We start from the raw sequence: 16,429 nt of genomic DNA, 5'->3' as shown, positions 1-16,429 counted from the left end.
CTTTAATTTATTTTTGAGTTATGGTTTCATTTCATGCATTTTTCTTAACTGGTATGTCATATATCAGGACTTAGGATCCGATCCTAAGTCCTGGTTTTTGCATCTATACGGCCCACGACGATGTCACGCGCAATTTAATCTATTGCGGCGTTTACGCTGATGCGGCGTTTCTGTGTAATTTTAATTTCTTTCCCGCCATTTTTCTCGAGTGCGGCGTTTACGCTGATGCGGCCTTTCTTCCGGAAATTACGGTAATATTCTGTAGAACGTTTTGCACTTTAAGATAGATGTCATTTTGATAAATCTGGAAAAGCGAATGCAACTCCGTTTTCTCATTGCAATTTATTTGTATGAGTAGCGAAAATATATGAATGGTGGTAGCTACTTTTGCTGTACTATTGATGGCTGTGATTTTACCCACCGCACAAGCAGTCTCGCAATCGTTATGAAAGTTATGTTCCTTCCACGTCTCTGCATGCTACCTTTCTTACCTTGTCTATCCCTACCAGTTCTCTTTTTTGCCTGCCCATTCGCGATTGCAGTTTTTAAACGTAAATGTTTTAATATGAAAATACGCTAACTTGATTAGAAGCCTGGAGATGGAGATACGCTTTGAAATCCTATTACCGTAACAAATACGCAGCTAATAATACCGAAACAATATGCGATCCTAAATTAGTTTAGTTGTTGAAGCGAAAATCCACGAGCCATAGCAGTGGCTTTTAGCCTCCGGGGACAATTGAAGGTTTCGCCTTCATAGTTGCCAAAAATAGAAAGCATTTCATTTTAAAATTTCGTAGCAACAATTTGCCACCCTCTGGATGCTGCGCCCGCGAACAGATGTACCCATTTCCCCCCTTTAACCAGTTAACTGTGGCGCCCTCGTTTAAGAGTGCGTATCGTTTTGTGTCGCCAGAATCGAGCCATGACGAGTATATTCGTCCATCACAGAGTAAGTTGCGCTGGTAAGATATTGCATGAAAAAGATGGGTTTATTTTACAAAATTGAAAATTTTATTACTAATATTGATTGACTTATTAGTTTAACATAAGCATATATTACATACATATTAAACTAAAAACGCAATCCATTAAATTAAATGTTATACATATAAAAGTAAGAATTTAAATTCCTCCTGTGGAGTGATATTCGGCGAAACAAGCTACTATACACAATGGGACTTTGCAAATCAAACACCAGTAACGCGATTCCTTCCTGATCTTACGTTTGTAGCAATGCGAACACCTTCGCGTAGGGTTGCTTTTTTTTTTTTTTTTTATTTCCGCCTAACTGGCTTATATTAGGTCTAAATGGCCGAGTGTCGATTTATTTCTTTCAATTGCATACGTCGCAAAAGTGTCTTCAATAAATTTGAGCAAAAAGTTGATACGCTATAATGTTACATTATTTTTTTATATAATATGAATGCATTCAGACACATAATGTCTACGAAATGGAGAAATATCTTTTTGTAGTACTTCTTGAGTCGTTTTCTTGCTGTGGAGTACGCTATGATCATTCCATCGCTCATATCCACTCCACCCATTTTTTATTATAATCAATCACTAGCTCCGGTTTCTTTCTCCGTTTCTGTTACGTTGTCATTATGTACAGTACTGACTAAATAAACCTCCCTCTTATCTTTCCATTTCATTAACATAATATACGCATGACGAGTATACTCGTCAATACACAAAATCGTGCCGCTTCTCCATGACGAGTATACTCGTCAATCACAGTTAACTGGTTAAAAACGCTTCTGCAAAAGAACTTGGATCAAAACCACGGAAATTAATAAAAATCCATTACTTTGTACTCACTATACACACAGTATTTTGCATACATTTAACAGAATTTTTAATATTATTTTATTTTTCTTACCGTAGATGTTAAATGCGTATTCTGCTTTCTTATCAGCTGGTGCATTTGGGCTGAAAACGGATACCATATCCAAGAAGTCTTCAAAAGACCAGTGTCCGTCTCTTTCGGATGAAAATATATCACAGATTCGAGGAGTGAAGGGATTATTCTGAAATATTTATAATAATAATAAATAAAAGTAAACACACAAAATGTTAATAAAAAAATATAAGAAAAATATATAAAGTCTGAAAGCTTTCAGATTTTATATTACACCCAAAGGAGCATTTTTTCATTTACACACACATATACGGTTCGAGAGCATTTACGCTAATGTCCCTTCGGGCTAAAAATATTTAAAAACAGCATAACTTTAGAATTTCCGAAAGGCATTCTCGCGCTGTGGAGATAATGGGGTTATTTTTTGTACAGGTGTTGCCATTGCTCGCTTCGAAATCGTTGAGTCTGTAATAAAAAATTCGTTAAAGCTGTACAAAATATGAAATAGACAATAAAAATTCCAAATTCGGGATTTCAGGTGACCATGTTCGGGTGAAGGACTACTTTATTCAAAATTTAATAACCCTAGGTACTGTTGTCGTTTCACAAAACGAGAAACAGACACACACTGATGCAGATTCTTCATTATTTAATTTCTTTAAATATGATACAGGGCCATAATATTTGGTGACAATATAATACAGGATGATAATATTTGAAAAGTAATATAACGCTTGTACTGAATCAAAGGACAAAAAGGACGTTTCAAAGGACAAAAAGGACGTTGCAAAAGGACGTTTCGAGACTAATAGCCCTCTGAGCTAAAAAAATTCTCTTGTAATATTCTTAATCCTATGCATTTATGTAAAAGATTCTTAGTCAAGTTAGATATCAAGTTATAATGGAGAATAAATGTATGCACTGATTTTAATAGAAACATTTGATAATGACTAAATCCCTCACTCATAGAACACGACAGTCTTGGTTTACTATTCAAATTTATTGCATATTGAAGCAACTGGAAAATACTTCACAACTACTCCATCCTGAAACGGAATGTGTAAAAAAAAAAAAAATCGTTACCTTATCATTGTCTTTACGGATAACGATCAGAGCTCCGTGCAGGTGATGAGGTAGTGCCTCGTTCAAGGGTGCCCGATCGCAAGGAGCGCCATTTCGAAGAGGTATTTTATGTTGCCAATTATGAAAGAAAACTTTGTTACACGCACTGGGCAATAAGTGCTTGAGTAAGGAACAAATTTCAGGAGGTTTTGATTGGCGTTTTTACTCACATCAAAATATTAATATATCTGGGATTTTCCTGGTGTCAGTATCATGTTAAAAGCTATTAGAGGTTTCTTTCTCATGAACACGATAATATATCAGCACTATAGGGCAAGCGATTAGGCTGAAGCATTATAAAAAAAAAAGGAACATTTTTAGCTCGTTTATCTCCGTAATTAGTAATATTTTAAAGAGTTGAAATGTTTACTTTACAGCTACAAATATCTAAAATAATTTGAAAAGAGAATATCTTTAGAGTTCCGATACACAGTGTCGTGCGCTGGTACAAATGTTTACAAATGGAGATACAATTTTTTTTTCACATAGTGTTGCCATTGCTCGCTTTGAAATCATCGAGTTTCTTAATGAAAAACTCATGATTTACAAAATATGAAATAGGTAATAAAACAAATTCAAAATTCGGGCTTCCAGATGACCTTATTCGGGTGGAAACGTACGTCATTCAAAATTGGATGGCCAAAATTGGCACCGTTCTTTTATGACAATGTCAAGAAACATACATACATTTATGCAGATTCTTCATGATTTAATTTCTTTAAATACAACACGGGGCGATCATATTTGGTGGCAACAATTTGAAAAGTGAAACGGACATTTACATTTTCCAACACAAAATGCCAAAATGAAATTAATAGCCCTTCTCGGCTAACGTCCTTTGGGCTAATAAATAGGTCATTGCTTTAACAAAATGGTTAGAATAGATTAATATCATTTGCCAGCCGCCGTAGTGGGACAGTGGTTAGTGACTATTACTGCCGTACTGCAGTATTCCGGAGAAGGTATGGATGTCTGTAAATGTATAGCGCCTGTGCGACATGGGGGCACTCTAAACATGCGGCCAGCCGAAAGTCCCCTCGAGAGGTTGTTGGTAGGGGAAGAGGGGGTAGGAAACCCTCGGACCCGTCCCCCGGGGTGCTTTCGATCAAAATTGGGGGGCTGAGCAAAGTTGTACTCTCACCCGTATGGTGCAAACGAAAAGCTCAATCTTGCACTCGTTGCCACAACTAATTTCGTCGTCTTGTTCTGATGGTCTGATAAGTCACGATAAGTGAGATAAGTCCCGGCAACAGATTATTTAGATTACGGTACAGTCTGTTTATAAAAATGTATGCCATCGTGGAGGACTTTTTTTAAAAAAAAAGACTGGCTGACATTTACGTTACACAAGACGAAAATAGCGAAAACTCCCATGCAAAAAACCTGTTTGCCACAATTTGAACCTGCATCGAACTACCCGTGCTCAGGGATTTTGCCGTTCGGGTCGCTTATGAGCTTAGTAAAGCGGATTTGAATGAATTTAACCACTGGTCATAAAGATTCCGTATACCTTAATTGCTGCTTCATTACTCCAGTTTCCGACACAGAGACTGGCATTGGCAGATTTCGCCCAAACACATTTAAAGGCGACCATCTGTGTTCTTGAATAAAGAAAGCTTGTTATTTTTTAAATCGATTACAGCAAAGTAGTGGAGAATATCTCGCCTAGAGAAGGAAAGCACCTTCGAAAAAGATTTTCCAAAGATAACTCGTTCACGTTATGTATTCGGATAATGTATGAAATATCCATCTAATCATCCAGAATTAGAACTCGCGTTCATCTAGCAACATTCTGTGACCTTGCCCATTCGATCATTTCGCGGCTGGAAGGGGGGGGGGGAGGAACATCCGTAGAGACATTAGGTATTTTTTGGAAGCAGGTAAGATGAAAAATTAGCAAAGGTGGTAGTCTGTTGGCGCGAGGTCTAGAGAGTATAGTGGACGGGTTAACGTCTTCCAGCCCAGTCATTGGATGGTGTCCCTGGGCTCCCGAGCCACATGCGGCCTCGCATTGTCATGGAAGAGGAGTACACCCTTACGATTAACCAGTGCTGGCTCTTTATGCATCAGTGCCTGATGCACACGTTCCAACTGCTGCGAGTACATGCCTGTCGTGAAGAGTTGGCCCACTGGCAGAAGATCATAGTGCACCATTTGGCGACTAGTCCACCAGATACAGAGCATGATTTTGCGTGGGTGAAGAGAAGGTTTCTTAGTGTGAGGCACAGAGTACCCCGTGGTGACAACTAATGTCTGGAACGTTTGGGTGTGTTATACTGGGCCCACCTTTCATCGCTGGTGAGTACTCGATCAAATATGGATGCATTGCGGTGCCAAGTAAGCAATGACAAACAGGCAGCGACGCTCTATCGTTTGTTTGCATCGAACAGTGACTGGGGTGTGAACAGTGACATCGAACAGTGACACTTGCTCAGTTTGTATGCCTTTCCTATGCTGCTCAAATAGAGTCTGATCGTTTTATCAGATACCTGGAAGTGTGCAGTAAGCTCACCACATGTTTGGCTACTGTCACTCTCTATGGCTGCCCTCAGGGCCTCATCGTCCAGCGCTTGTGGCTGAACGTTGCGTGGTGCATCATTAACACATTCCCTGCCAGACCGCTTTACATTTGTATTATTTTGTTTCTGACGTATGCCTTACAATAATTAAAATAGCGAAAAAATCATAATTATCAAGGAAAAGTTGTATAGTTTAACATGCATAACACAACAAACCAATAAATTAATTTTTCTAGGAATTAGTTTAACCAATACCTGGCTGAACATTACTATGCCAAGCAAGTTGCATCCTCACATATAATTTTTTTTTTATCGTACGTATATCAGTTTTAAATATAACATTTTAGTTAAATTCAAGTTTGTATGCAATTACAAAGGGATGTTACGATGAACTTTATTAAAACATGGCAAAGATAAGTGTGGTTTATCCACACAACTATCGCAGAAATTTCGCAACTTTTACAGTACAGTTTTTTGCCGATTGGGAACTCAAATTTTTAACATTTCTTTCGTAACAAATTTTACAGCGCCTTCTTATCGAATTAAAGTGGCCTTCCTCGTCGTCAGAATCATCACTAGAAAAACTGTTGCTGTGTGATGCCATGTCTGCTTATAAGGAGTAATTATTGTAAGATTTGGAAAAGGTCAGAAGAAGAAAAGGCCGGAAAAATTTCAACCATTTTAAAATGCAACATATCCGAATTTATAACACTGAAATAATATGTACGTACCATATTTCCTTCGTCTAACACACTGAACTATAAATCAATCCCAGCTTCAGTGAAGCAGTAAATAGTATATCAACGACACGCGAATAAATGACTGATCGAAATACGTGGAATGCAGCTGAAACAAGTTACGGAGAAAAAAAACTGCCCATCACGTGGCGTATCAGCAGTAGTATTAAGCTGCCCATAACTGACTGCATAAATGAATTTTTAAAAAATTCTTCATTTTACGATGATAATACCAAATGGCTTGCCGACAATGCCGCGAAAAGTGCGGCGTATTCGGCTCAGATGAATATTTTTGCAAGTACGGTGCATCACATGAAACTATCCTAACGTGAGAAACAGGTCTTGGCTGGGGAATCTTTGGTACCGATGCAACACGCTATTATACTCTTGGTTAAGGTCCGGATTCCCAGCCCTTCATCGCCAGGTTTGGCGACTATTTTTATGTTAAGGTTCACATTTCCAATGTCATATCAGAAACGGCAAGAATTTTTTTTGGTTACCTCAGTTTATTTATTGAACTATTTTTCGAACATGGAGTTAAAACCTTAGATATTGTGCCCCTTAAAACACTAAACACTTCAGCTATACGGCAGCTCCCACCATACGAGTCCCAACAATTTACCAAGTTTGAGTTCATTTAGTTTCAATGTGACGCACTCTCAACAACACAGAACATTGTCCTCGATAACGAATGGCACTTGCAATGTATTAAGGATGTTGTACAGGTGGCGTTAGTGAGCAAACACATCAGCACAACCATAGTTTTAGCTAGAATGAACATTTATGTTCAAGCATGCATTTTCATGAGGTGTTTCCATATTTTTGTCCAGTTCCCTGTATGAATATAAAGGAGTTGGAGTTTTTTTTATTTTTCTCATTTGTTACCCATGAAAATTTCTGCCAGATCTTGACAAATACGGTTTCGGGTTGCACGTACATTGGAAGAAAAGGAGCCCATATACAAAGGGTCATTTTGGAAATATAATGGCGAAAATACCGTTTATAGATGACATTCTGAGGAACTTTGAAATTTCTGGGCCATACCCATCACGCTCGGAGGAAATGCTGCCCATACTCATCATTATCAATTATTATTATTAATTATATGCGTTTCAAAGAATTTCGGTTATAGAAGTAATATTTGAAAACAAAATAAATATTTAAAAGTTTCTAATATCAAAATATGGAATCTGAAAAAAATTAGATATCTTTAAAACAATTTCATTCATTAAAAAATGGAAAGGTTAATAACAGTTTTAAATAATACATATATTACAATAATATTGGTGTGGATTTTAGAAACGTTTAACAAATAGAATTTTTAAATTTAATACAGAGAATTTTAAAAATTAAATTAGAGCTATTTATGTAAAATGATTAAATTTGAAATAAGTAAAAGCATGTTTTATGTGATTTCTTAGTATTTACCTAGGGGGGGGCAAACGTACTATTCGGTTTTGAGGGCCGAAAAAAAATTGCAGCGAAAATGTATGCGCAAAAGTGCCAAATCTAGTAAACGCGCCCATTTAACAGCGCGCCACATCTAGCGTACGCGTTTATTTCACATTGCGTAAGTTTATATAGTTCTATATTTCTTAAGACGCCACTGAAATATTAGTTTAATTATTAAATCCTTTTTTTGATATCTTACGGATTTAACAATTTGGGAATGGTCCGTGACGAAAAGTCTGCAATAGAATTTTGGGTAAAGTGCAGAATCACCCACTGCTTGACGCGTTTTTAAGAATTGCACATACTCGGTATCCATGTGCACATCGACCTATTTTCACTTAAAAAAGAATCCTAGAATTGCACAAAAATGGCACTGCGCACACCTTTGACTTTATCTATGTACACATCGACCTATTTTCACTTAGAAAGTAAAAGAAAATTGACAAAAATCCAATTGTTTTTACCCTTGTAAAAAGCGGCGAACAAACAAGTGAGCGAATCTGCACTGTAACGAGAATATTTTCAAAGAAAAGGCATCATTCATTATAGAAAATTACGTCTGAAGAACAAACGAGATGAAATTATCCTTTAGCGATAACTCGGTAGCGAAAAAGCGATGCAGGCATCCATTCAGTTACGTTTAGCAAATTTTATATAAATTATAATAATGATCTGAAATAGTTATTTACTCTTATGCTTCCATTAATTCATGTTTAGCCTTTTTCATATAAATTATAATAATAAAAAAGTATATGAAATTAACCTTTCATCTAAATTAAAACATCAATCTTAGATAATTATTTACTATTATACTTCCTTTCTTGCCGCAATTAGGGTTGCCGCAATTATTTTTGGCAGCATTAGCATCAACAATAGTTTGGCGATTTTTTACGGCCCTCGAAACCGAATATTACCAAAAAAACTAATATAAACTGCACTACAAATTTATATCAGTAGCTTCACTTAAATCCAATGTTTGATGTGTTGGTTAATTATATATAATCTCCCAGTTTTATATATGTCAAAACTGATTATATATATATATATATATATATATATATCAATACCTAAAAGCTTCGACCTGGAAGTTTCTGTAGGAAGGTTTTGAGGAGCATTAAACAAGCTCTGGTTCATTATCTTTTTCAGCATGAACTAAAAGTACAATATGAGTTACATCGAATTCCTTTTTTACTTTAGCGCATATGTTTTCACTTAATATTTGTTTCGTTGGCATAAATTTTCAGAGTATTTGAAAAAAAAAATTTTTTTTTTTGTCTCGATCAAATGTGCCATTTAAAAGGATAAATGACTTTTTGTAGTAACCATGCTCTTCCTAGTTTTTCTAGCATTTCTATTGTTGAATATGGTTTAGGTAATTACGTCAAAGCCTCGAGGGTTATCTTCCTAAGCGTAGGGATGCTTTCGTGGATAACTTTCTAAGGGAAACTGGCTCGTATACACAAATTGATGGCTAATGTATATGATAGAATTTTTTTTGGAGACGAAAAATTGATTCCCACTTTATTTAAACGAAAAGATATATTGTTCGTTGGATAATTAGTTATGATATAATGTTCCAAGTTTATCCGCCTAAAGTAAAATCAGTTAAAAGTTTTTAAGATTGTAAAACTCGAGGACTATCTAGTTAAGGGTACGGCGATGCTTTCGTGGAGAGTTTTTCAGGGAAATTGACACATATTCGTTACCGCTCGGCCGTTGTTGGTTAAGTTTATTTGATTATTGCAAAGCACTCGTCGAATATCCAGAGGCTGTTCGCACATTTTTTAGACGATTTTGGTAAGCGGTAATAAAAAAAAGTTTCCTGCAAAAGAAGTAATTGCAATTGTACTATGTTTTTAAAAGTCAAAATGATCGTCTGTGGCTTGAAAGTTTTGTTTTTAATCAAAATGGCGAATTTAACAAAGCAGCCGTTCGAAGGCTATATTTACGCTCTTTCCGAAGAGAAATATGCATACTCCGTTATCCAAACACGATCTGAGAGTCATGGTTTTGAGATATCTAAAGCGTCGATAGGTAATATCATCAACAAGAAAGGAAAAAAACGTCAAATTGAAGCCTCAAGTGGGACAAAAATTCCAAACAAGTATCCAAGGAAAAAACGGACATCTTCGACTATTACAAAGGTACGCTGTTTAATGTTAAAAGAAAATCCCCCTAGTCAAAGGACAGTTGCAAAATCATTAAAATGCTCGGTGTCCACTGTAAACAAAATGATAAACGTTGATTTAAATCTTAAGAAAGCGAAAAAACGCAATGTTCATCGTCTTCTTCCAAAGCATATCGCTCGACGCAGGGCACACTGCAGAATTTTATATGAGAAACACTTATCCAAAGAAAAATGGAAAACAATTGTCACAATAGATGAAGTATGGGTGTATTGAAATGATTGTAACAAAACAAGAGCCATTTATTATTATAACAGGGGAGAAAAAAAATTTAAGTACATGGTTCAAAGAATCGAAAGAAAGTTTTTCTAAGGGATTCATGATTTTTGCTGTTTTTTCTTATAATGACAAGTTAAAAATAAAGAGAGTGCAAAAAAATGTCAAGAGTAACTCCAAATACTATCAGGAACATATTTTATTGCCAATTTTTCTGAATGAAATACCATCGCTTTACCCACAGTGCCATCCATCTGTGAGACTCCTTCAGGACAAAGCTAGCAGTAACACATCAAAATCCACTGTCAATTTCCTAAAAGAAATGGAACCAAAAACTGGTATCAAGGCCATAACCCTTCACTGATATCCCTACTAAATCTTCCGATGTGTTACCTATGGATTTTTGTGCTTTCGGACTTTTAAAAACTGCATTATCCAAACGTTGTCCCAAAACCCTAACAGGACTCTGGAAAGCTGTTCGGGAGGAATGGGATAGTATACCTCTTCTGCCACTTCAAAAGGCATTATTATCCTGGAAATTGGGGTGTCGAAAGATAGTTCCGAATAAGGGATGTCAAATAGAACATTTAAAACACAATAATTTTATGTAATTTAGTTTTGTGAATACAATATACATCGTCTAAAAAATGTGTGAACAGCCTCTGTCATCCTAAGGGAACGGATGCCTTCGTTTACGACTTTCTAAGGGAAACTGGCTCGTATACACGTTACTCATAGGGAAAACCACAAAAACGCCCATGTAGTCAGCCAGGTCGTGGGATTCAAACCTCGGACCGAACTACCAGTGTTCAACGACTTTACCGCTCGGCTGCTGGTGGGCGGCACTTAATTTAACGCAGCTGGTACCCATCTGATCAAAGGATATACTACGACCCATGCGATATTTTGAGCAAGGATCGTAGTATAGGTCCTTGCTCAAAAGCATTGATCCAAAGCATTAGAAGGGCAATGTGCATGAATACGTTTGTTATCATTGCCCACTGTACGGAAGAACAGAATAATAAAAATGAGTAATATTTATCATTAACATTAAGCCATAAAGATTATAAATAAATTAAGATTTTATTTACACCCAATCAACTGGAAATGATAGATTTACTTAAAGCTTATGGCACTTGCTGTTTCGGATACAATTTTCACATATAATTTTATAATCGCACATATAATTTTCATAGCAAATTTTAAAATTTATTTCTATTATTAACTGTTAATGGTACATTATTAAAAAAAAGGTTCATACCTGGAATTCTGGCATCCTTTTTATTAAATCAACAGATATCCTGGCATATTTGTCTTTATTTAACACACGCGGATACAAGTTCTTGAATCTTCTGAAGGCGCTACAGTGAAAAGAAAAAGTGTGCATTAACAGTCAAGCGGAATTTTTTTTCTTTTTCTGAATATTCTGTTAAATGCAATGCATTTATAATAATTCAGCTTTGTTTCCTTAAAATAACAACAGTGTTGCGTGCGTACAGATTCGTAATACAATGAATGCACACAGAACCAATGATAGCGCAATAAAATTTATTGGTACTATTCGGTTTCGAGTGCCGTAAAAAAATTGCAGCGAAAATGTACGCGCAAATGCGCCAAATCTAGCAAACGCGCCCATTTAACAGCGCGCCAAATCTAGCGTACGCGCTGATTTCAGATTGCCTAAGTTTATATAGTTCTGTATTTCTTAAGACGCCATTGAAATACTAGTTTAATTTTTAAATCTTTTTTGATATCCTATGGATTTAACAATTTGGGAATTGCCCATAACGAAAACTCGGCAATAGAATTTTGGGTAACGTGCAGAATCACCAACTGCTTAACACGTTTTTAAGAATTGCACATACTCGGTATCCATGTGCACATCGACCTATTTTCACTTAAAAAGAAATCCTAGAATTGCACAAAAATGGCACTGCGCACACCTTTGACTTTATCTATGTACACATCGACCTATTTTCACTTAAAAAGTAAAAGAAAATTGACAAAAATACAATTGTTTTTACCCTTGTAAAAAGCGGCAAACAAGTGAGCGATTCTGCACTGTAACGAGAATATTTTCAAAGAAAAGGCATCATTCATTATAGAAAATTACGTCTGAAGAACAAACGAGATGAAATTATCCTTTAGCGATAACTCGGTAGCGAAAAAGCGATGCAGGCATCCATTCAGTTACGTTTAGCAAATTTTATATAAATTATAATAATGATCTGAAATAGTTATTTACTCTTATGCTTCCATTAATTCATGTTTAGCCTTTTTCATATAAATAATAATAATAAAAAAGTATTATATGAAATTAACCTTTCATCTATATTAAAACATCAATCTTAAATAGTTATTTGCTATTATACTTCCTTTCTTGCCGCAATTATTAGGGTTGCTGCAATTATTTTTGGCAGCATTGGCATCAACAATAGTTTGGCGATTTTTTACGCCCCTCGAAACCGAATAGTACCAATTTATTTTACCAAAAGAAACATTTCATAGTTCTAGAACTTTCCACAAAAATGCTCGTACAGGTCTTTACAGCATCACAGAGTTAGTCACACTTCAAACTACTAAGAACGTTAAACACGGCTCTTTAGATGCAAAGCGCATCTAAAGAGCGAAGCTAACACGGAGATATCTCAATATTCCGAATTCACGCTAAACTAAACAACAACTATTCTGATGCTCTCTCCGATCTTATAGATTTTCCCCAACCAAATCTCTAGTACTTTTACAATTCTCGAAATTACTGAAAGGCATATAAGGTTAAACAGTACCTCTTTGTTAAAGCTGTCTGTGATATTAAATCGCCAATCAACCCACATATCTCGCCAAGATCTGGCTGCCAGTACTCATATCTCGCCACGGAATCTTCCATTAACATTGTGTTGCATTTTTCCTGTCGCAGCGTGTTCTTACCTTACTCATTTTTCTTGAGATTTTCAAATTCGGGTTGTTAATTTAAAAATATATGCATTGCTTTTTTTGAGTGTATGAATATGAAGTTAACAATTTTTGGAATATTGTAACAGGTAGTTTTGGCGACATTTTGATAAGGTGATAGTTCCATAAAAGTTCTAGCATAAGTGTAATTTGGCCTTTAAAAAAAAAAAAAAAAAAAAAAAAAAAAACACCCTTTACTTCGTGAAAACAAAATGGCGTCAACAAAAAAACTATCCGGTTGCTGTAGCAGGATTGGTCGCCAAATTTTCGCCAAAAAATCTCCAAGTTACCATAATTCGAAGATTAACGTCTTTAACTTACCAAGTAATGATATGGATGCTGCATAATTTTTTTTCCCCCTTCAAGATAGGGGTCCTGACAAAAGAGTATAAGAGTATGCGAAAATGAGAACAACATGAAACTCCATGTTAACGACGAAACCATTTGAAGGTGCGATGTTAAAAATTGCGAAAAGGAGATTGGTTCAGCGGTCCCAGAATATCGTTCGTCATTACTAATAGATTGATATATTTTTAGGCATAGGAGATGACGTTCATGGGTGTAATGAAAAGCTTAATATGTGTGAAAATGCTGTAGTTGACTGGAACAGTTACATGCTATAAAATCATAACAAGGATAAGGCCTCTTAAAAATATTCCCAGGAATGCGAGTATTAGTGTTATGATTATATACTGTGTTGTTTATTTTCCCACTCGCATTTCGCGAGCTTGGCGAAATTATAGTCGAGATACTGGCACAAATTTTAAATGTTGATTGGAAGCCGCTGTAACAAAGAAGCACCGATTAACGTTACACCCGAGTGCCGGATGCGGTTACAGTTACATATAGGGATCAATTGCAGTTACTCAATTACAAAACCCATTACGGTTACACAGGTACCGGACTAAAATGTCGCCAAATGACGATTTCTCACCAAATTTTGGGATAAACGTTAGTCACCAAAACCTTCGCGAGCTTGGTGATATCTCACCAGTTTAGAAAGATGGCCATTTATTCAGTGTTAAATACACATTCCCCTGTATTCATACTTTTTCGGAACAGTTTCGCTTCTTTAGATTTTTCATGTTACTTTATGCAAATAAATAAATAAAAATAAAAATCTAAAAGCTTTCAGATTTTATATTACGCCCAAAAGGGCATTTTTTTTAACGTTTTGTGCGTTACCTTTATTTATTAAATATCATGTTCTTCGCACTTAAACCATTAAAATTCAGTTCAACAGCAATAATGTCATGGAAAATTCACAGGAGAAATCTCAGGGCTCAGAATTTTTAGACTTCATGAAAAATACTTCTGAATTTAACAATATTACGGGCTTTAAGTATGTCAGGCCTGTCAGATGTGTTCCGCTTACGGCAGGCAACTCACTGTCGTCAGTGGTTAGCCTGGAGTAGAGAACATGCAATGTGGACATCATCGCAGTGGACTTGTGTGATGTTTTCCGACGAGTCCAGGTTTAATTTGCAGTCTGATTCGCGTCGGACGTTCATGTAGAGACCTCCAGGTACCCGCTGGCAACAAGATAACATCACTGAACGACACCGTTACGGTGGTGCAGGACTGCTCGTTTGGGGTAGAATTACACTGGGCTCCAGAACAGATCTGCATGTTAAAATCGGAACCATGGCAAGCCAAATTTACCGGGACATCATTCTGGAACAAAAGGTATGTTTGTTTAGGCGCAGAATTTGTGTTTATGGATGACAACGCCCGACCTCACTGTTCACATATTATAAAGGAATGCCTTCAATCTGAGGATATCTATTACTCGTATAGAATGGCCCGCATTTTCACCTGATTTGAATCCACTAGAGCATGTGTCGGACATGCTTGGCCAGCGAAGTCCAGCCTGTCAAACACCTCCTACATGTGTACCAGAACTTCGGAGAGCACTGCTTGCTGAGTGGAATAATCTCTCCCAACATCAACTCGATAATTTGATACTTATCATGCCTAAGCCTTGTTGTATTTCATCCTAACGCCCTAAGCGTTATTATATTTCATCGTCTGGGAGACATACAATGTATTAATCATCTTATCAACCATGTAATATTAAACTTTTGTAAGGGAGATATCTTCCATAACTGCTTCCGAGAACACAAATCGTAGTTTTTATAAATGGTATCATACATATACTATCTTTTTTGTACTTTATCTTTTGTTTAAAAAAAATGGCTTCATGAATAAGTCACGTTTGTTTTGTTCCTGAACCTTTATTTGTCTGAGCTGGCATTATCCTTAGTTTATGTACATGAGTGTATTTTTATTTCATGCATTCAGTAATTTAAGAGAAATAGGGTTTCCGCTTTCTCATTTTGAAATGTAAATACAGAATTTTCAGAGCTTGAAATCATCTCTGCCCTATCAAATGATTAAACTGAAGAAAAATTACAAGTGATTTCGAGCAAGCATATTGTTTCAGTGCTTCTTACAGTGGTTTTGTTAATGCAAAGCACTCACATTTGCATGTGATTTAATCTATCCAAAATGAGGAGAAATATTCCATTCAATTAAATTTCCTTCATCAGTTGTCATTTATTAGGCCAAAGGGCTATTAATTTCGTTTTGGTATTTTGTGGAATTTCACTATAAATGCCGGTTCACGTTTCAAACTGTTGCCACCAAATATTATTGCCCTGTATCATATTTAAAGAAATTAAAATAATGAAGAATCAGCATGAATGTGTGTCTGTTCCTCGAATTGTGAAAAAGCAATGGTACCTAGAGATATCGAATTTTCAATGACGTAATCCTCCACTCGAATATAGGCATCTGGAAGTCCAAATTTTTTGGAATTTGTTTCATTTTTTATTTCATATTTTGTAAAACTTTAACGAACTTTTGATTAACAGACATAACGATTTCCCAGCGTTCCATTAATATTAACATCCCGTGTATCTTCAAGCACGGATATTTTATGCGCGACGTTTCTTTACACGTCTTTCTGGTATTAAGTTGGTTGCGTAGCAACGCAAAGACGTTACAATATTAACATCCCGTGTATCTTCAAGCACGGATATTTTATGCGCGACGTTTCTTTACACGTCTTTCTGGTATTATGTTGGTTGCGTAGCAACGCAAAGACGTTACAATGTGTAACGATACTTTGCGTCGAATAACTTTGAATGTCTGTATCACTTTTCAAATCCCGTTTTGAATGCCCCGGGTAAAAAACGGCCCATTTGGGCGTAATATAAAATCTGAAAGCTTTCAGATTTTTTTTTTTAAAATTTTTTTTAATTTATTATATACAGAGAGAGATTTTTAAGATGAAAATTTTGTAACAATGAGAAATAAGGAGTTTGCAGAGATGTCTTGCGACTGCAAATAATACACAAAAGAAGATGGAAATAAAATGTTCTT

At 36.0% G+C, this 16,429-nt stretch overlaps 1 protein-coding gene across 6 annotated transcripts in view; it reads right to left on the bottom strand.

Moving 5' to 3' along the window:
• Window positions 1-16,429, bottom strand: part of LOC118189253 (calcium and integrin-binding protein 1-like) — a 147,553-nt gene that overhangs the window by 104,971 nt on the left and 26,153 nt on the right. For all 6 annotated transcript variants that reach the window (XM_085812869.1, XM_085812875.1, XM_085812877.1 and 3 more), the window contains exons 4-5: window positions 11,355-11,454; window positions 1,883-2,030 (exon numbers count right to left, since the gene is read on the bottom strand). In XM_085812869.1, coding sequence (XP_085668995.1) covers window positions 1,883-2,030; window positions 11,355-11,454 — 248 coding nt within the window. The remainder of the gene's footprint in view (window positions 1-1,882; window positions 2,031-11,354; window positions 11,455-16,429) is intronic.

This window comes from Stegodyphus dumicola, chromosome 1 (genome assembly GCF_044657685.1).
Source record: "Stegodyphus dumicola isolate Sdum_Otavi_A_Nest chromosome 1, ASM4465768v1".
Lineage (NCBI taxonomy): Eukaryota > Metazoa > Arthropoda > Arachnida > Araneae > Eresidae > Stegodyphus > Stegodyphus dumicola.
The sequence above is the reverse complement of the archived record's forward strand: the minus strand, read 5'-3'. Positions and strand labels throughout refer to the sequence as shown.